This window comes from Rhopilema esculentum, chromosome 11 (assembly GCF_057945365.1).
Source record: "Rhopilema esculentum isolate cy_ngs chromosome 11, ASM5794536v1, whole genome shotgun sequence".
Classification (NCBI taxonomy): Eukaryota; Metazoa; Cnidaria; class Scyphozoa; order Rhizostomeae; family Rhizostomatidae; genus Rhopilema; species Rhopilema esculentum.
The window spans coordinates 8,989,509-9,011,988 of NC_142825.1; the positions used below are offsets into that span (position 1 = coordinate 8,989,509).

General features: G+C 37.1%; 2 protein-coding genes across 2 annotated transcripts; both read left to right on the forward strand.

Moving 5' to 3' along the window:
• The first annotated feature begins 546 nt into the window (after positions 1–546).
• LOC135694090 (uncharacterized) lies at positions 547–6,950 on the forward strand. Its single transcript, XM_065212763.2, has 2 exons — positions 547–958; positions 5,391–6,950. The coding sequence occupies exons 1-2, from the start codon at positions 862–864 to the stop codon at positions 6,935–6,937; spliced, it is 1,644 nt and encodes a 547-aa protein (XP_065068835.2). The 5' UTR covers positions 547–861; the 3' UTR covers positions 6,938–6,950.
• A 5,131-nt stretch (positions 6,951–12,081) lies between these two features.
• On the forward strand, positions 12,082–21,263 carry LOC135693737 (influenza virus NS1A-binding protein homolog A-like). The gene is made up of 5 exons (XM_065212295.2): positions 12,082–12,239; positions 12,541–13,279; positions 15,592–15,762; positions 16,458–16,716; positions 19,505–21,263. Exons 2-5 carry the CDS (start codon positions 12,662–12,664, stop codon positions 20,353–20,355), a joined length of 1,899 nt encoding a protein of 632 aa, XP_065068367.2. The 5' UTR covers positions 12,082–12,239; positions 12,541–12,661; the 3' UTR covers positions 20,356–21,263.
• Positions 21,264–22,480: the final 1,217 nt, after the last annotated feature.

Here is a 22,480-nt window from a genome sequence, read left to right on the forward strand (position 1 = left end):
TCTATAGTTGTATTACTAAACAACCACTGAATAATTCAGGGTAATTCGTCGAGAAACTTCTTTACAATCCAATGATATGTTCACGTCGGATTCTATCAGCCTGCTTACATCTATGCCAGTGATGTAAACTTTATAACGATAATACAGTTAGCAAATAAATTTAGTACCAGAATGAAAATATAATAGTTTGATTGTTAAAAACACGACGTTTCGAGCATGTACTCGTTATCCATGGCTTTGTTATTTTGAGCATGTACTCGTTTGAGACTTACATCATATGGTTACATCATATCATTTTAAAGCTACAACAGCTTTATTAAAATAGACAGGTTGCAAAAATTGAGTTTTTTGTCAGTATGTGGGTTGTTTTTGTGGGTATAATTCCGAAATTGTAAGGATTTGTAGGGATAATTGAGGAAAAAGCGTAGGGGGAAAGTAGGGAGAAAACGCGTGCGCTGTAGGTATATCTGACAGGGGCAACCAATGACATGATATCAGTGGTGGCAACCCTGGTCGTCAGAGCCTCATTACGAAATCACACTGTGTTGTAGTGTTGTGCGTGTTGTGCTCTATGTTTTTTTCGTAGACTACATGACTAAAGACATCAATTGGAATTAAACTTGTGATCGATAGGCGATGTTAGCATTATGTAGCTCTCTAGAGAAGAAATGGGTAGGAAGGACAATTTTAATATGAATTAGCTGTCAGGATGGAATTATCAAGGCAATGTTGTGGATGAAACTTGTGGCCTAAGTCGAAGAGCAGATGGCGAGTGTTGAAGAACAGATACGGTAGAAATTCTAAGTCATCTATCCACCACGGCAGTCAATTCCTTATTGTATCATTACCTACAAAGCGAAAATGATAGATCAAGCATATACATATATTGGAGCAGCACTGGAGAAAATAAAAGATATTTCTCCGCCTATACGACTTCGCGACCTGACGTCAAGGGCAGGTAATGATTTGAAATTTATTTGCAATTTTGTCTCTGTTATAGCAAGAGTTTTCTTTAAAAATGAACATCCTTAACTTAAAAAAACACCCAGGGAACGATCCATCACTGGATTTCACATAAACGTAAACAATTAAATGAAAAGTAACATTATGGTAGTAATAAATCACCAGTCTGCAGAATGTGGCATGTGCACACAAAATTTTTTCAGAGACTTGTCTAATGCACATAAAAACATAGGGCTGCACACAAATTTTTCTGGGTACTGGAAAATTTTAAAGGATCACCCTATTTTGAAATGTTGTAAACAACGTTTTCCTTGAAATTTTGAGATGCTGATGAATTGGGATTTTAGTATTCATAAAACAACTTTAACTTGTGTTGGTTAGCATCAGAACCATCTGATTGTCACAAGTTGAAAAAGTTGCTGTCTATAATTAAATTAGAGAACATGTACCACTTTTGCTATGTGCATTTTGTGAGAAGATTGAGTTTCTCTAGAAGATACTCTCCTCCTCATTTGAAAGCCCTGGCATGCAATTGCATTGAATGAAATACAAGCCACAGCTTTTTTAGGGTTGCTCAATGAAATCTCGAAGCTTTGTGAGGTTAGAAGAAGGGGAGTCTGGGGGAACTCCCCCAGGAAAATCTTTAAGGACCACACCCTATAGATTACCCCAGAATGGCCCTGGAGTCATCTCATATCTCAGTATTTTGATTTAATATTTTGAAATGAGCTATGCTTGCCCTAAAGCCATTGATGCCCAGAATTAAAATCTACTGACTAGCATATTCTAATTCTCTGAGAAACTACAGTCTTGGATTTATTCTCAATTTCCTAAGTGCGGGATGGTATGAAGAGGCCTTGCCCATTACTAACAAGGGGCATAAAAAGGTCTGAATCAAAGGAAGTAAGATTATTTTGGAAACAACAGTATCTGACTTGTGCGCAATCATGGTTATAAGGTCAAGAATTTACTCTGTAGAGATCATTTTGTGGACTGGATGTTGTTAAAATCAACTGACTTAGTGAATATTTAGGGGGTTACATTTCAACCCCACACCTCCACCTAGAAGTTTGGCTGAGTACAAGGGAGGGGGTCAAAATAATTGAAATTTAATCATACAAAATATATAATTGACCCCATGCTGAATTTTAATCTGAAGTCAACATTTTGTGGAATGCTTGGAAGCGCTTTTGCAGGAAATAATTGCTATGCACACATTGTGAGACAAATTGACAAATACTTTGCCCATTGGAAGCTTGCTACACACATTGGATCGAAACTGAACAGTGTGCACACATTGCACACTTTTTCAGCACTCTTGCCCACATATGCACACATTTATATTTGCTCTTGCACACATAAGATCTTGTTGAGAACTGCCACACTCTGCAGACTGGTTATGGTAGTAATAAATCATTTGTTTAAGAATGGTGATAAATCTAATTGCTAGGCAGAAGCTAATACCAAATATCTGCAATGTAGAGAAAATTTACAAAATGCAAGAAAAGTATTGCAAAAAATTGTAAAGACTGCATATTTGATAAAACCTGATCTAGAAAGAGATACATTTACACTCAAGTTTGTGGGGTCTTAATTCTTTTTTCAAAGCTGCCAATGATTTGGACTTTTTTCATACTGCAAGATGATGTTCTTCACAGCTTTTTGCCAAAATATCTCACAGTTTCTTTGCAATAAGTCATTGAAGGCCAGGAAAGCCTGCATACAAGGAGGGAAACCGGGCAAAAGTGCCAAGTAAAAGGATAAAACAATAGTAAAATGAAGAAAAGTGCCAGATTTTGCAAGGGCATTGGGGGTCACTACCATGCTCCCCCCTGGCACTGGCGTCCTTTGTACTGGTGTTAGGAATGAAACTTACGATATTAATATTTGGCAAGTCATATTGTGTATATCCCTTGCCTCAAAATCTCATTCATGATACTCAAGGAGCCATCAAGAACTTATCTTCCCAAAGTAAATTTTACACTTAGTGAGCAGAAGTAATGGCGACCAGGTTGTAAACAACAAGGCGATCAATATTGAAACCTTGGTGAAGCCATTAGGGGTCCTTTTATAGTTAAAAACCAATTAAACCAATCTTTATACTGTTGGTAACACTTTTAATTTAATAATGAGGAAAATCATCAGTTCTAGACACCCAAGCGTTAAGTAAGTACCCCCGAGTTCATTGTAATAAGATATTGCAAATTGGTGCAAAGATGAACTTTTTTATTGCACATGTTTGAGAGGTACTTCAATCATCATGGCTCATTTTTTGTGATTTTGCATATTATGTTGATATTGTTTAGAAATAGGCAGAAATTGAGAATATTATTGCATTTACAATTTTCAGGTTAATCTTAAAACTTCTATGACACTTGCTATGGCCACTTGTATTTTTGTTCAGTAAAATATTTTGCTGCAGTGCTGCCATTTCTGTTTCAGCCTGTGCAATACTTTTGCTCACTAAGTGTACATCAATCTACTTGAAAACCAGAGAGTTTACGATCAAGTGACAGATGCTCTTGGGTCTCATAACTGCAAAAAATTGCTTTGGAATTGATGCACAATTTTTTTGATGAAATGCACTGGGACTCTCCTGCAGTCTCAATAAACTTTAAAGTCAGTTCTTGTTTGGACCTTAGGAATCAGGTGGATTACAAATCAGATCATTTTCATTGACAACATCAAATATTGGCTTATATTAAGGCTACATCTTTGTAAAGGTCACAGAAGGACATAGAGTTTACATATTTTCAGGTAAATTTGTGTAAAGATGGCCCACTTTATATGAAAAAGACTGCCTCCTTGTTTCCCTAAAATTGATTTGCTTCCACCAAAAAGGCTGTTTTGCATTATTTTGACACATTTCACAGCAATAACTCGCACTTTGCTAGTTGCCAATTTATCAATTCATGTGGGCCTTAATGTACCCAAAAAATTTGCTCAAGTGGAGTTGAAGAACTTTGGGGTTAAATTGTTGGAACTAATGACTTCATTTGTGGTTTCCTAAACTCTCACTATTTTGCTATCATGTTCTATAAAAAGGTTTGAAATCTTTTGAATCGGAAGAACAGTTAAGCTTTAACACAACTACTGGCTCTGCATCCTGTTATTTTTCGATTTTACCACTGCAGTTATTTTTTCTTATGACTGAATAATTTCTTCTGTTAAGCATGATTATGTATTTTTTCAGAGTAAAGTTGTATGTTTGCAGGACTTGGATTTTTTTGTATCATTTTGATCTGGGTGTTACAATACTTTTGTCCTGGTAGTTTAGCAGCATCAAGGTTATAAGAAAGTTGAACTAATTTTGCATGTTGTACTTTATCAAAAACATTTGTCAGAGTTTGGTCATGTTTAATGTTAAATTTTTATTTTCTCTCTTTTTCACTACCATTTCTAACAAACAGACACTTTTAGTTAAAGTAAAACCCATACTGTTATTAGGTTCTTATTTTCACCAATCACCCCCAGGGCTTTACAACAACAAAAATATTGTTTGTCATGTTATGTCTGTGAATTCCCAATCAGAGCATCACACATTTAACACTTAGTTTGAGACTTGACCTACTGATATGGCAACACCCATTAAAAACACCCACTTTGTTCCAAATTCAGGTCAATGCATAACAATTCTTAACACTTAACACTTCTTTAAGTGACTTAATGAATATGGATGTGGTAAATGCTTAATGTTTTAGTGAGCTACAATCCCAGAAAAAATTGTTGAGACAAAATACAATTTGTGCAATTGGCTACTTTATGTTGCCCCTGTAAATTAGAATCCCCCTTCCCCCTAATCAATGTGGGATTCGTAGTTCAAATCATTTTTGTCCCCCTTCCCCCTTCCCCCAAATCAAATCATTTTTGTTTCGAAATCATGCATTCAACATTGAATCGGAGAGGCAGGTTATTTTTTAAAGGAAAATATCAGCTTTTCATGAAATTTCCCAACCATTTTTGTCCAAGACTATAGTTACAATTTAGAGTGGTCACGCTACCGTTTCAGTTCTACCTAGCATCCGAAGTTGATTTGTAGTTGGCTACCCCCTTCTTACCTATAGCAAGTTCAGGGAATCCCCTAACTCTGGGTGAACGTTTTGTCATCCTTGCACCTCACTTGTCAAATGTTTGGTACACAGGAAAAACTGTAATTTCCTCCTTTTTTATCGCTCTTTTCGTGCTTTGAATTCTTCTTGTTTCCAGTTTTTTCAAAGATTTTATCTCAATTGCACTCAAAGCGTAATTGAATAACTATAAATGCGATCTGTGATCCCAGTAATGAATGACTACCAAAAAAGTGATAGAGGCATAGCCTGTTCGGAATAGGTTTAATTTGTTTGATGAAGTTATAAGGATTTTTCTTTTTGAATTCTTATAAATCAAGGGAGGAGGGATTAACTTTTTTTCATACCGTTGCCTTTTAGGTTTCTCAAAGACGTTATTAAACGAGTATGATATCATTACAAGCAATTCAAACATACCAGATAGTTCAAGCGATGAAGAAGATGATGAGCTTGGGTATGCAGTTGCCCCCAGTATTCCCTTTCCAGCCATTAGGAGAGCCATTGATGCTGTTTCTACATCCGAGCCAGAATTTCCTAAACTGTTTCATCGAGTAAACGATTCTCTGTCAAGTGACTCGCTGTCAGTGATTCAACAACCACATCGGCTACAGTGCGAGCCCCTCGATGCTGACTGGTTCGAGAATGCAGAGGAGATCGAATCCCGGAGTGTGTACAGTAAAGTTGCAAACTGGGTATTCTCTCAGCGTAATTACTTTGCAAAAATTGACATGACTGACGATGACATCGAAGTTATTGATCCAATTGATTTATTTCACGATTCCTTGCTTGATGAATTTTTACTGGTTACAAGATCAAGTTCAGAGAAAAGGGTTTTACTTCGGGAGTTTACAAGACATTACTATGATATGTTGTCAGTAGCAGAAGCGCTCAGAAGATATGAATACGACTTTTTGCGAAAACCTGCGGAAAATGCCTCTTTGGAAATGATGGATTTTGTCGCAGATGATGTTGTTTGTTCCAAGATGGAGCAACCGTATTTGGGAATTGAGACAGTGCTACAAGACTATATCGTTATTGACAGGGATGGAAGTGAAATTGACACAGACGCTAACTGGAATCTTGAGGCTATTGAAAATGACAGTGCTACTACAGAAGGTGATCAAGTAGATATTAAGGATTACAAGACCAATGAAACTGACATATTGTCTTTACGATGCAGTGAAGTTTTGCCGCCGACTCGATATTCTGATGACTGTTCTTCCGTGACGTGTCCCACTGATGCCTTTGAAATAACTACAACGGTTGTAGCTGACAACGTCAGTGAAAGCGTGGAAAACGAGAGTGACATTTGGGAAGACGCTAAGGCAATCCCCCATTGGCTTGATCACGAAATCGAGGAGCACTTATTTAGCCAACCTCATCGCCCCTTGTATTATTATCGCGACAGAATTAAAGGATGCTATAGAATTATTGGTGTTGAGGACGAAACGGTCGTTTTATTTTCAGGCAACGATGACGACTCGATATTTTATGGTGCTGAGGGAGGAGAGATCAACCGAACTGACAAAAGCATTTTGCGAAGACCAAATTCCCCTCTTCTAATGAAATCATCAAGCAGTTTGGGTAAAAAAGCATTGTTTTTGTCCTCCAACAGCAATAAGCTGCAGCGAAGGAGCAAAGATGTTCCTGTTGAAAAGAAAACAGACTCTGGAATTGAAGATGCGGAAGATTGTTCTCTGGATGACACCTTTACAGAAACATCACTTTCTGCTAAGGAATGTCGCGAATTAGGAAGAGTCACTAAAGTGATTCGCAGTAAAGAATCAAAAACCGTCAAGTTTCAGCTGGACAATCCCGAACGGACGTTCTTAGAGTACTGCTTTGTTGTTTTGGCAACTCTATGCTTTGTACTTTCGTTGATTTTTTATATCGAAACTAATTTTTGAAAGCTTATGCAAATCGATTCAATATTTTCGCACATTATCTTTGGGAAAATTTCAACCCCTCGCTTTAGTTTTTTTCGCTGATAAAGTGAAACTCAATCCATTGTCAACGGTAAAGGAATCTTCCATTTCAAGGCGAGTTTCTCTGTTGTTTTTTTAATCGCGTTGTGGTAGAATGTTCTAACGATGAAATAATCTAACAGTAGCTAAGGTAAATGAATAAGGTGAAAAGCCCACAGAGAAAATGATCCATCCAATTTTATTTTCACCCTGTGTGTGTCATATTAATTTATTTCAAAAGCAACATCACGAATAGCTTTATTCAAAATAAGAGAAGCTAATCAATTTCGAAAATATTTACATTATAGAATTTAACTAATTAAGTAATGACTTAAATGCGACATTATTTAAACAATATCATTTCATTGATTTTTTATTTATTTTGATCGATGTTGTGTTTTTCACATTGACGATCGTTGCAGCTGCATGCCGTAATTATTTTTAACTTGTAAAATTGCCCACGAAATCTGTTTAAACTGATAGATCCGTACCAAAACTAGCCCGATAGTCAACGTAAGTTCCAATATGAGTCTGTTATCCGAACTCTACCCTGAGTGCCAGAGTCTCAGTGAAAGAAAGACAGTGAAAGAGTTGAGAGTGGGCAGTACTCGACGATATCTTTCGCTGAGACTCTGGTACCTAGGGTAGAGGGGGGGGGGCAGATTCCTAGCGAAATAAATCCTACTGCTAAGTTTCACAAAGGAAAAGGGGTCCATTATCCCCTTCCGCTCGCTGTGAGCAAGTAATTTCAAAGCTGCAACAAGGGTGAAAGTAGCCTTTGCCACACTTTCATTAGCCTTGCCCCCCCCCCCCTACTTTCAATTTCGTGGCGTGGGCTCGTCTCTGATAGTAGGGATTACCTTTCATCGTGTATTCGTTTGGGTGCAATGCAAACAACTGGTACCGATCCAAACAGGTATGGACCGACAACGAAACAATGACGGACTGGTGTTTGGTTACAGCGTTTTGTTACCTTTATTCCCCATGCATTGATACCTCCTAACCAGAATATCTTTCTCTTTGAAAATATCCTAATGGAAAAAGAAATCTTTTTCAAAAGAGGCAAGTAAATGAAACTGTTCACGTACAACATGGACACAAATCTATTTGGATTCAACCTTTAGCAAATTCTTGTCTAATGAAAGTTTGGCATTGAACGGTAATTTTTTAGCCTTTCTTAATGTACATGTTTCATTGACTATTTTGTTCTTTGCCGCATTGGTATCACTGTAGTCCCCGAATTCCTGCATAATCCCATTTCCAGAATCCCTTTCAACATCACACACAAATTGCTACACTATTTTTTCTGTTTGAGTTTGTGGACTTGTGGCCGTTTGCTGTAGATAAACAATATTCTCTTGAAGCCTCATAATAGCGAACAGGTTGCAAACAAATTGCTTCAAAACATATGAAAATGGTCGCGCAAAAATATTATCTCTTATTTACAGAATTTCTTTCAAGAATAGATATACAAAGCAACGGGTCTTGTTACCTAGCTCATGTTAACATTACCCAGCTCATGTTAACATCACCCAGCTCATGTTAACATCACCCAGCTCATGTTAACATTACCCAGCTCATGTTAACATTACCCAGCTCATGTTAACATTACCCAGCTCATGTTAACATTACCCAGCTCATGTTAACATTAACCAGCTCATGTTAACATTACCCAGCTCATGTTAACATTACCCAGCTCATGTTAACATTACCCAGCTCATGTTAACATAACCCAGCTCATGTTAACATTACCCAGCTCATGTTAACATTACCCAGCTCATATTAACAACTGTCCTGGAGCCTTACGCTTCTCTTGACATATCACCAGAGTGGCATTTAATATAGGCGGAAAATCTAGCTTCAAAGAAGGATTCGCAATTTGTAACGATTTTGACCCAAGAAATCTGTTTGGCTGATTTGAATGTGTAATGCCGTTTATCGGGTTTAAGTGTCTAGGAACAAGGATTTGTTAGGATCGTTTTGGAATATTTTGTTACGGCTGTTATTTTTCAAAGGTCTTAAACTTTATGCTATTAGCTTGAAAGGACCATCTATCTTAATTCAAAGCATTTATTCTGTTGGTCTTCCTAACATGGGCATAGCTGCAGCTCGCTCTCACTAGAATCATTGATTTTAAGATTTTCGTGTTAATAGGGCATATCATTAGCAACCGCAGTTTTTTGCCTGCCCCCTAATTCAGAAAACAATCTGTATGCCAAGTTGATGAAACTAACGCACCCTAGCAATGTTTAGAACAGTTATCTCATGTGAAGAGCACGCTTTTTGGCAACATATAACAAAATATGTTTACCCTTAGCTTTCATCTTGAGTAGCAAAGTAGAGAAGTCGATTAAAGCGGCTGAGTGCTAAATACCGTAAGTCCTCGAATAAGCCTCCACCTTTGAAGAAGCTCCCCCCCCCCTCGAATAAGCCCCCATCGGCTGAGGTATTGCTTCAACAGAAATAGTTTTATCCCAATATATCTGCATTTTAAGCATACTGACTTGTGTTTAGGAAAATATTTACCCTGATGATATTGTTATAGGCTGCTGCTTGGTAGGGTAAATAAGGTAAAAAGTAAATAAATCCTACAAAATAAGGCCGTGGGAGCTTATTCGATGACTTACGGTAGAGGTACAAACAAAGTTATGGTACCAAAGTGAAATTGTTTACGTTACAAGAGCTTTGTATCTTTCTTAAATTACTCAAGAAGCACTTGAGTAATTTGTTCCTAAATACACACAAAAATAGAACTCTCCAACTTGCCTTGTCACACGCACTTTCAAGTAGGGTCGGGACCCTACGATTAATTTTATTGGATTAGGAGGATTCCAATGCTGATTTATTTTCACCTTTGTTTCAGCTAAATTGTAGTTTCAGTTTCAAACTTGTTCCTTATGTGATCAAAATAATGTGATCAAGTTTGCCTATCTGTTCCTTCATAACTGCAGTCCCTTTAGCCCCCTAACCCCTCTAAGCAACCCATTATCTAATCCATGCTTATCAGACAACATCCTAAATCATGCAGCAGGTAGCCAAATTAGCTTTGCAGAAGGTGAATACTCATTAACATTTACCTCGTTGAATGAACAGCTTATGCTTCGTTACTAAAATATCTAAACAATATAATTTACATATTGCCTGATGATCAAATTTAGTACAGGAATCTATTGAAATCAATCAAATTAATGATGCTAGACAGATAATATTTTACAAATGAAATATCCCATCCCTTTAAAGGTTAAACGTCTATGGGATATTCTAAAGACTGTTGGGCTCCCTAGCGTGCGTTTACTCGCTACCTTGACAATGATACCTCAAATCCTTAAATCTGAAAGCAATCACCCACAGTGGGATTTTTATTCTCGTTGCGCTTAAATAATTAAAGATATGTTTTTTTTTCAAATAGGTGTGTGCTGTTTACATGAAACTCATGCAGTCGCGAAGAAATAAGTTGTATTTATTGCACAAAAGGATTATTGAATCAAGCAGATGAGAACCTTGGAGTTTCTATAAGTAATTAAGAATGGAAGCACAGATTGGCTTTTTCGTTTTCGATTTGTTTGACATTGTCCAATAAGCATTACGTACTGTGGTAATATCAAAGGAATACAAATCTTTCATTTCTCTTTTAAGAAACCAACTATTACAAACATTTGGCTATAAACTTTGAAAAAATTAGAAACGTTGATGAAATATCTTGCTCGAGTCAAAAAATTTAAGGATCATTTGATGCCAAGCTTTAAGTGTTTTATTTGATTTTTCAAATTATAACTTTCAAGCAGTTCATTTCTTTTCAGAGGTTCTCTTCTTTTTTTGCAAACAACAACATTCGTAAATTTTGTATGAAAACGGATAAATTGTTCAGACTTGCAAGATATCTTGGGCTGTTGGAACAAATTTAGTGTTTTCTTTACATGTTGACTAAAATTGATTCATTTAACTTTATATAGTGACTGGGGTAATGAAGTGAGAAAAAGTCAGGATTTTGTGCTAAGAAACTTGGTAAAAAATTTTTTAACAGAGATGCAGTAAAAAGTCAAGAAACTCATAATTTTGTCAAGTTTCATAAACATGTACATATGTGTAGATGATTTCATGTTATTTTATTGCTCAAATCTATTTATTGCTAATATAGGTCATTACTGTTCCGTCTTTTCCAAAGATTTTCATTTGACGCCTTTAGGCAACAATTTAACTGTGGTTCTAATTGCTAGGTCATTCTGGGCAAGGTCCTCAGCAATGCTGTGAAAGTAAAGAAGCTTAACAGTGCCTTGACCTATTCCATTGGAAAAACACGCTTTGCAAGACATATGCCTTAGAAGGCGGTGAAATAACAACACCAATAGATGCTTGAGCACACCTAGCCCTCCTATAGCACTCTCTGCACTCCTGTTTCGGAGATAATAGAATGCCCTAGAAGCATTAATATCAAAGAGGGGTTTGGCATAAAACAATATTTTGAGACACTAAATTCACAAGTTAATGAAGAAGCTCTGGATTCATAGATGTCGCGCTCCTTATCTTATCAAAGTTGCCCTTCTTATCAAAATCTTAAACTCAATAGAACAGGCTTAATTGTACAAGATCGTGAAGCGAGACAGCGAGGTATTACCACAGATTCCTATTCTGTAGTATTATACAGGACATAGAGCCCTTTCCAATACTCTTTGGAGTAAATTGAAGACCCATGCCGCAAGCCGTTTCTTCAGCTGGAAGCCGCAACCGCATCAGAGAAGCCGTAAACCGTCGCGAATTTACACTGAGGGACACAAGACGCACCTTTTGCTGAAGCCGCAATCCGTAGAAAAAACCATGTTCAAATCCGCAGGCTGTGCGAAAAAATAGGGTCCAGGCCATGAAGCCGCAAACCTATAATAGGCTAGGGTTCACAAATATTACTTTTTTGCCCCGAATCTTTGTGGCAGAGAAAAGGACAGATACTTTTAGGTCAATCTTAATAAGAAATATTTTTTTGCCAATCTAAACGAAGAAGGACTCTTTTCAAGGAAGATTGTTGTTGATGGCAAAGCAGCCTTGAACGGACAAATTGAGAAATCGTGCACCCTTTCTCGTAGTTCAAAAGGACATGCACACGCTATCAGTAGACGGTCACAGGTCACAATAGAACAAAGGAGTCATCCCCAGGTCCCCAAAGCCCGCGTAAATGAATCTTCTGAAGCTTTCGCGCATTTTCGCAGATTGCAATTTGAAAAGGTGATGGACGAAGCTGTCGTGTAGTAAGGTAACTAATTGAGACTTTCATACATGTTAGCGTCTTCGATCATTTATTTTTTTCATTAGGAAACCTCATAAAGGAAGAGGCATATTATTCACTTTGCTTTCTGAACGTATATTTTTCAAGGAGTATCGGGGGTGAAGATAAAAGAAGCACCACGTGAACACGGCATGGATGGAATGGTCAGAAGGGTGTCAGTTACCGAAATAACATGATAATGACTGTTGATTTGACTGGAAATATATTCATAAGTACATCTTAAGTGAAATTTATTTTGGCAGAAATTGATCATATAATTTCTTTCCAGTGCCGTTTAACGCCCAATTGGTTGTGTTGCTGGCTGGCTTGTTTCTGATGGTGTTTGTTTATGAAAAATCCAACGTCAGAATTATCACGCTTTGTAACTTAATTAATTAGCAGCCTTCACGATGAAGTCCTCAAACGATCTTGTGTACAAATCAAATCGACCTCCAAGTCAATTTCTCGAAGAACTAGATTCCGCCAGGAGAGCAGGCTTATTTTGTGATGGAGAGGTCGTTGCCCAGGAGAAGACAATCAAAGTGCATCGGGTCATTCTTGCCGCAGCCTCTCAATATTTCAGAAATCAGTTTGAACTGAGCGAGACCAATCAAGTTCAATACCTGGATATCGACAGCGAAGACTTGGAATACATCATAAGTTTCATTTACTTGGGACATGTTACAGTTCCGTACGTTAAAGTGAAGCAAGTCCTTGTTGCTAGTCAGAAATTTGATATCCCGGAATTAGCGCAGGCCTGTAGGTTGTATCTTGAAGAAAACTTTCTGACTGGCGATGCGTTTGAGCTCCGTTCATTTGCTGCTCTCAATGGTCATTATAGTTTATGCGAAAAGATTGACTCGTACCTGAAAGAAAATGTCAATTATTTGTATCAAAGTAAGGGGTTCTTATTGTTGCCAAGGTTGCAAGTAACCCTAATCGCCAGCCAGTCTTGCTCAAATCATGAACTTGAGAACATCTCGGCTATCTTTGAAAGAGTTATTGCTTGGGTCCAAAAAAGACAACAGGTAAGATAAATGCCATGATTTTCTTGCTAATAATGCTGGACAAATGCCTGCAAGTACCTTTCTTATTTTTTAGGTTTTTTTTCTTCCAAACTTTCACATTATCTTTGAAACGGATTTTTCAAATATAAGAATCTCCATTTGCAAACCATCACAGAAGCATTGTTATGGTAGAACTGCCGGGTAAAGCCTTATCAGCAATCAAAGGTCAGATTTTGGCCCAGTATCTGTGGATTTGTTACTGCTGAGTTGGAATAGAGCAATTTGGAATATTTATGATATTTCAATAACAGAGTTTTTGTTGCCAATGACTATTGATATGTTTGATGTCTTCAAGCTATATTTGACGTGGATGAAATTAGATCCGTTTTATATTAGTCTAAATTACATTTATATGTCAAATAATGCAATGGTAGATGTATATATATATTGTATTAGGGAATTGATTGGGAATGAAGTTGAGAAATTGTAGCACATGGATTGTGAAGAACACCATGTGAACACATAAGTACTCCTTTTAAGACCTGGCAGAATTATCCATTTAGAGTCTAGTGGGACCAAAGCTAAAAATCTAACAGAATAACTGTTAGATTACAAATTATTACACTCAACAAGGGAAAGGCAGAAACAGTTTAAAAGTAGAGAAATAGAAAAATGTCACTGGAGAAGTTGATGGCAACACATTGAGGACTGGGGTTCTTGGCAGGATCAGTTTTGTATTTTATCGAAATTTACTGGCAGAAAATGTTGGTGGAGGGGTAATTAATTTTATCCAAATTTAGAGTAGGGGTAATATCTTGGTCACATGCTTTTTATGATGTAATTCAATGATTTTGACTCACTTTTACATAGTCAAAGTTAGTCATGGTGTTCCTTAATTGTAATATCAGCATTTCCTGTTGGTTGAAGGTTATGTTTTTTGACTGTAAAGAGTGCATGGCCAAAGTTTCTTGTTTTATCTGTGGCTGGAGCCACCACGGAGAGAAACTGTCTAAATCAAAGTATTCATGGAATTTATGCATTTTAGATAAAAGACAAAATGACATTGATTTGATAGGGAAATGAAATTTGCTCGTGTGGGGATGGCTCAGCCAATTTGTTGCTCATGTAACTGGTTGTGTTCATTTAGATGTTTTCTGTAATGGTCTCTTTGTCTAATAAAATATAGCAATAGGTTTTGAGAAATTATTGCTATGGGACTCAAAAAGATTCTTAAAATACTCTGAAATGGCTCTCTGTTTACCTGATTACCTTCTCACTCCAGAAACTCTGTTTCAAAAAACACTACAGTGTTAATTGCAATGCAAAATTCAGTGCTCAGATATACTTGATATTTTGGGGGTAGTGAAAAGTGTATCATCACTATTTGAACAAATAAAATATGGTATAAGCAGTCATTGTCTTTGTATCAGGTTGGATATGTGTTAAGCAAGAAATCTCTCAATCTATGGACAGGGCCTAAATTTAAGAATTAAAATCATTCTTTGAATACCCATAGAATTGCAGTTGTACTTCTTTATCATGCTGTTTCTCTTGAGATTGTTTGCATCTTTGTGAGTTTATTGTGTTAGCAGGGCCGTCATTTGATGGTGTTAAATGGTACTGGAGGCTTTTTGTACCAGGTGGCTGATGATATTGCATTTAGATTGTGATGAAATATTGCACTTGAAGAGAAACTAAGGTGTTATACAAATGAAAAATCATGCAGCTGTCTAGTTGAATTTTTTTCAAATTATTCCAAATTTTCAGCAAAATGTACCTATTACTGTCTCTTTCTGCTTGCTGCTACTCATGTTCATTTGTTTCCAATAGTTAGAATGAAACCAATTATTTCTATTACATTTTGTAGCTGAGTAAATCATGCTGTACTTGCAATAGGCACCTCAGTTCTTTGATGTTTGTCAATCATTGTTCCTGGTTTCTTTAAAATCTTTCAACATTTTAATCAACAGGGCACCAGTCATTTTTCTATTAGAAAATGACGCACCTTTGGTTAAAATCTATAACCATGTTCTTTGGAATGAAAGATGATATAGCTTTATTATAATAAAGCATGCAAGGAGGGTGAGTTTCTGTCTACTAATTTAGCTGATCAGTTGGACTGAAGTGTTGGTGTTGGACCATGAAAGCATTTGCAAAGAAAAGACTAGCTGGAAGTTAACAATATTTTTTATCAAAATATATAAAGAATTCATTATATGTGTTATTTCTGTTGTATTGTCTTCATTGTTTCAAGTATGGCTATCAATGAAAGGGCAGTGTAGCCTAAGCTGCTATTTTTACCTGAAAGTCAAAGTATGCTTTTGTATTTTAAGGAACATGGTGAAAAACTCAACAGCCTTTTAGAGGAAAATAATATGCTGTATCTACAGTCAAATCATTTGCTGAAAGACTGTGCACTAGAGGATATCGAGGAACAGCTTGATTTCAACAGTAATGAAGATATAAAGAAGTTCAGGCGACAGACATCAAGAGGCAAATCAGAGGTACAAATGAATGAATCATTCCACCATTCTTTTTCTTATCTTATGTTACCTTTGATGATTTTGATCTCAAGGGCACAGGGTTAATATAGACATTCATGAAAAGTACTCAATGTCAACAAAACCTTAGATAACTTTTTCAAGAGGATAAAATAAGAAAACACAGTTAAAGTTAAAGTAAGATAAAATTAAGCATGACAAAAATGTTCTAGTTTCCTAATATTTTTGCTGTCAAAAAGCAGAGTTCCAATCTAAATCAGATATATGTTAGAAACAAGACAATGTTGGGTATACAGTGAATTCTCATTCAATACAAAACAATTACCATACTTAAAGCTACAAACTATGCTGATAGGCTTAGAAAACTATGCATCATACCCTGACTCACTCTGACTTATGGAGGTATGAGGAACTAAGGCCCTATTGACATACAGGCAATAGGCATGTGATTTAGGCAACCAATATTCACCCTATGCCCAACACTCCCTGATTTAAACTAACATTTATAACTAAATGTGTACAAAAATTGTTCAACATGATTTTCCTCACCAAACAAGGCCATTTAAATAAGCCTCAAGTTTCTTGGGAAAGTAAATTTTTACATTTTCCCTTGCAAAATTTACAATATTTGGCCTGGTGTGAACTTTTCAATGACTAATTTAGTGGTACATGCACTTCATGAATTCATTCTTTTGCAGATTTATGAGATATCAAGTAATTTGCCAAAGAGAAAGATGTCTTTGCAAGGGACAGAATATAAGCTGATTGCTGACATGCAAACGTCAGACCAAAATGCAATTGGATTGTGTGTTGTTGCTGATAAGATCGTAGTTATTGCGCTTCATTATAAATCAAAGCAATGCTCATCAAATGCTTCAACAGTTTCAAGTGACTCTTCAGGATGTGAAGACAACATTCTCAACAATTCAGTTACTATGCTTGCTCCTATGACAACAGGTGAGAGAGAGTGTCTAAAATATTTAGGTCTTTGTTTATGATGTTATGATTATAAATCATGGCTGCCAATTGATGGGTCTTTAATGCCCCATTTTATGCCCCATTTTTAAAATTTGTTTTAAGGGTTTAAGAAAGTAATTTTGGCTACTGTGTCCTCAGAGCATTTCGTCTTCCAACATTCATTCAAATTAATTTAATGAATAGAGAGGATGAAATAGCTAGGTCTTTTTTGTTGTGCATTGAATCTTTTTACGCAGATTGTTGTGTTGTCATTGATTAACATAAGGAAAAATCTGATTTTTTTTGATGTCCTTTATTTCTTTTTAAGACAAAATATATTTGCTTTGAGTGAAGCATAAAAGCTCTTGCAAATTTTCTTCGGTGGTTAAATGTGTCGTTAAGAATTACAGCAGGAATAGGTTTTTATATCCTCTGTGTAATTTGGGTTATTTAGCATTGAAAGAAACACAGTATTTCACACTGAGCCTAATCTTGAAAATGTAAATATTTACGTTATTTCAAGCACTTTCTAGCCCTTGAAGTAGAAGCTCCTCTTTACCTTAAATATACAATTTTACAAAAATCATGTCAGTTCATTATTAACGCTTGTATATATACATATATATCTGTGATGGTCTTGATAAAGGAATGACGTCTTGAAACGTAACATGATAAGAGGTTAAGTTTCGAAACTTTCACGTCTTCGGTTTCAACCACAGGCTGGGCAGCTGTAGTTTTCACGTTGCTTTGCCAACAATAGCAAAGCCCGTGCAGTGTTTCCTGTTCAGCGCTTTTTCATGGGAAGCCTTTTCTTAATAGGCATTGGATGAATTGCCATTCACGGCATTAAAAACAAACTGGTACTTTAAAGAGCAATACTAGAAGTGATGCCTTTTAAGGGTGAAACGGTTCTTGTTCCGTTGGTTGTAGCTAACAAATTACTCGTGTGAGAGTTAAACATTTTCAATGTAGCCACCAGCGTATCTTTGTTTGCTTTGAGGGTCCTTCTGAATAGGTCACCTGTGACAATCCTGAATGTATCGGAATGGATCAAAGCAATATGACTTTGTATCAGCACAAAAAAACCAAAGCTATAGATCTATATATGATGGAAGCTAGTCCTAAATGAAAGATAAAAGTGCTTAAGTTCGATTTTCCGACTTCCAATTAAACACAGCACTTTCAAACGTATCCGTTGTACATATGCTCCCTGAATGTGAAATGCAAGCTGGCTAGTGTAGTAAGAGTCAGTAAAACATTTGAAACAACCAGCAATTATGCTAGCCTTGTTAGTAAGGTGTTTGGTATTGTTACACACAATATCACTGGTGCAGGGTTTATTTTATGGAATTTTTGTTGCTGCACTTTCAAAATGTTTAAAAATTCGGGTGTTGCCTTTTGAAAATTTTTAAGACCACCTCTACCTAACTATGTGAAATTATCAAATTACATCACCTCTCACTCAAGCTTTGCAAAAAAATTTGACAGGAAATGTGGGCGAAACGAAGATTTCAAAGGAGAAGATGAAATACAAAACAAACTAGATAGCTTCTAGATACTGGACTCGATACAATTTTTAAGAGAATTGATAGATTATCATCATTGTTCCTGTTTTGTTCTCGTTTTTATTATTGTAATGCTCTTTTATAAGCTATATGTTTCTAATGGTCGTTTCTGCAATTTTACTTTTGCACTACCGAGTCTCTATTTTTAGTTTTATCACTGCACAATATTTGATTTTATCTCTGCACAATTACGATTTATAACTACACAAATTGGTTATTTAAAATTTCCCCTGCACCGGTGTAAGAAATTTTCTCGTTTCAAACTCTCAAGCAACCCCCCGAGAAGACCAATGCAAGCTAAACATCCTAACACATGCTCGTAGAAAGTAAAGCATGAAATCCACGATCAGTATTTATTAGAATATTGGCCCATATGATTTTTGTTGTCATATTTATTTGTAGCAAAGGCCTTTAGTAATTTTTAAACGGCATAAGTAATTTGAAAGACTTTTAGACTTAAGCAGCGCTGTTTCTATGTAATCGCATTGATACGGATTTGATTTTTAGAGCTTTTGTTGAGACAAATGTTGAGCTCTTTATTTGTCTAAAAAATGCATTAGGAATTTTCATCCATGCTCCGTCAACAGTTTAGCTATATATACACCCATTAAAAATGCTCCTGCACAGTTTATCAAAGAAAATATACATTATTAGGATAATATATCAGTGACTTGTCTGATTGGTTATCTTCTTATCCAGTCTAGACATTTCAATTCTTCTTTATAATATCTAAAGCGAATAATATTTTTCACGTGACTTTGAGCAGCTTAGAAGATTTTCGATCAAAGAGGTTTATGAAGGTTGAAATTTTAGAGAAATCCCCATTGAAAATCCCTCTTTTTGCTTCTATGATTTAAGCATTGAATACAGCAGAGGTGGCGCCAGAAATCTTCCGACAGAGGGGTTGGAGCTTCCGACAGGGGGTGGCTAAAATGACTCAAATAAGCAGTTTTCGGACGTTATTTTGTCAAATTTGCTCCGACAATAACCTAAAATTTCCTCCGATGGGGGGGGCTAGAAGCTTCTGACGGAGGGGCTGTAGCCCCCCTAGCCCTCCCCTGGCACCACCACTGGGATACAGGCAATATTCTATTGTTTCTGTTTTTATCTTATAGAACGACACATATTGTTATTATTATAGCGTTTTTTATAACATAATAATGAAATGGCTATCTTACACAGAAACTTCAGATATCTAATGTATTCTGTATTGTTGTATGAAGGGAGATGCAGTGCTGGAATAGCAACTCACGACAGAAAGTTATTTGTTATTGGTGGTTACAATCGAGGATGCTGCCTCGAATCATGTGAGGCATATGACCCCGAAGTAAATGAATGGGCTGACCTCCCCTCTCTCGGCGTGAAACGTGCCAGATTGCAATCTGTGACCAGTGGCGGCCGAATATTTGTCGTCGGTGGATCCGATGGACACAGGGATTTGTCGTCCATAGAAGTATACGACCCAGTTAGCAAAAAATGGGAACCCGGAAATGAGATGATCGACGAAAGGGCCTCTTTTGGAATGGATAAACTTGATAATGATATCTACGTAGCTGGCGGTGTATCCGAATCGCAGAGTCTGCGAAAAGCGGAGCGCTATAATATCGAGTCAGAAACATGGACACGTTTGCCACCAATGAGTACGCCGCGAGAGAACGTTTGTGTTGTTGCCTTTAAAGGTAAAATGTATGCCATTGGCGGTAGTAATGGCTGGCGCTGCCATAACACTGTCGAAGTATATGACCCGAAGACTGGAGACTGGGACTTTGTTTCTAGCTTGAGTGGACCTCGAAGGGGAGCTGCAAGCGCAGTGTATGATGGGAAAATCATTGTAGCTGGGGGGTCTGATGGTAAAACAGCATTGAATACGGTAGAGTGTTATGATGATGCATCGGATAACTGGTCACATCTGCCTTGCATGACAAGCAGTCGTAATAATGCCTCCATGATTGTTCTGGATTCTGTTCTGTACGTCATTGGGGGCTTTGGCGGCTACAGCGGCACCGAATTCCTCAATACAGTCGAGTATTTTGATACCGGCCTAAATGAATGGAAGGTTTACATACAGGGATGAATGGCAAGGAATTCACATGCACTGAAGATATACGTACATATAAAACTTTTGACTTGCCTCTTTGAAGGCGAGAAAATTTTAAGTTTTTTTATTGCTGGATTAAGCTTGCATGTGTCACTTCCTTCAGCCGAGTTCCCTTGTTTAAGGGTTCCTTTTATTATCATCTTCGACAATAGTCGAGCAGAATGTCTTTTGTGTTTGATCCTTTATTTAAACTCTAAGTTGCCAGCCTGTGGATGTTTTTATTAGATATCATATTGAAGAATATGGTTTTATTTCGTATAGTGACATTTTCTGTCTTCTTTGCATTTCAAAGTTGGTGTACAAGCATACGCGTTTACAATGCAAACGCACAGTCGTGTACAGGCATACGCGTTCACAAGGTATTTTTTGGACCTCAGTGCCACAGTTCGAGCTTTTTAAGCTTTTACCTGTGCTCTTCGGGACCTGGGTTCTACAGTTAAGGCTTTTCGAGCGCCTTCATTTGCTCGTGTTTCAAACTATCATTTAATCGTCAATCCATTTTGTCAAGTATTCGAGTGTAAATTTGGAATTAAGTCTCATTGACATTATTTGAAAACCCACTTACTAGTTTAAGAACATACCTGTTAACATTGCGATTTTATCTTAAAGTAGCCAGCGGAGCCCTCTTAAATTATCATCCCTTCCTCTACGAAGGCCTAACCCCCTTTTTACTTCCTTTTCAAACCTAATACAAACCCATGAATTAAAGAGTAGATGTTTTTTGGACCAATGTCGCTTCAAAAGTTATAGCATTTGAGCAGAGGACTCAAATTTACTTTTCTTACAGTTCTGAATAAAGTGGCTTAAAGTTTGCTTTTACGAAGTGGTAGATTTTTATTTGTGTAAACCACTATCTTACTTTTTTATTAAAATGTGAAACTCAAGCCTCTTTGTATTTCTATTGTGAATTCTTGCAGATCTCGATGATTAAAGTATTCATGTAACTTGAAAGGTTTATTGGAATACTGTTTATCTTATCAGGGACAAAATTCGGAGAAAAGTTACTAAGCTTCCGCAAATGACCAAATTTTCCCCCGACTTTCTTTACCACGGTTTCTTTATCTCCGACAACATATTGACTGTAGACTTGGACCTGAACTCTGCATATAATGGCTTTGAGCCCCGGCCAAACCAGTGCAACATTTCGTCCAACAAATCCCAACATTTTTGGCGACTTTTGGGCTTTGTTAGACATTGTTGGATGCAGGGGTGGCCAAACCAACGCAACATTTCATTCCACATTCGATTTATCATCAACCATCCACGGGGCCTAACCTAATTCACTTATTGAGCATGGCGGTGGGACTTGATTACAATCAAAACGATAAGGATGTATTTGAAGTTTTGTTCATAGCGATGAAGAGCAAAATCATGGTTAAGCGATACAAGAGTAGAAAATAGATAAAGAGAAGACACGAAAGGGTGAGAACATAATCAAACAAAAGCACATTCTTTCGTCGTCTTCTTTGTTTGACAGAAGCTGCCGCGGTTCATAAATCAAGTTTTCCTTTCTATCTTTTGTAAGTCGCATTCACAGCTTCCTAACCAGAACATTACAAATCAAATTGTGGCAGCCTTTACTTACCGCGCTTGCGTGAACGTGATTTTGTTGGACATGGTGGCCAAACCATCCCAACATCATCCAACATTTTTTATCATAGTCAAACTTCGTCCAAAATCGTCCAACATGGGTGGCCAAACCGGCCCAACATTTATACCCAACATTGTTGGGATTTGTTGGACAAAATGTTGCACTGGTTTGGCCGGGGCTTTAAGCTTTATCTCAAAATTTCTCATTGCTCTATTTTGATCCTAAGTGCGAGGATGGCTCAGTTGTTAGAAGCGCTGACTACAGACCCAAGAGTCCGTGGTTCAAGTCCCTGAAATGACCAAACTTTCACCCAGAGTGGGGAGAGTCGCCAGCTCTCTCTTATTCAAGGCGTAGGAATCATGAGGTGTGGCCACATCGAGAGGAAGGACCAGGACACTGCTCGATAAGCCTAGCTTCCCAGTGTCCTATAAACAACCTTCGGGTGCTAGGTAGCAACAAATACAAAAATACAAACACAAAGATCCACAACTGGGTATATATTCTAGCTTA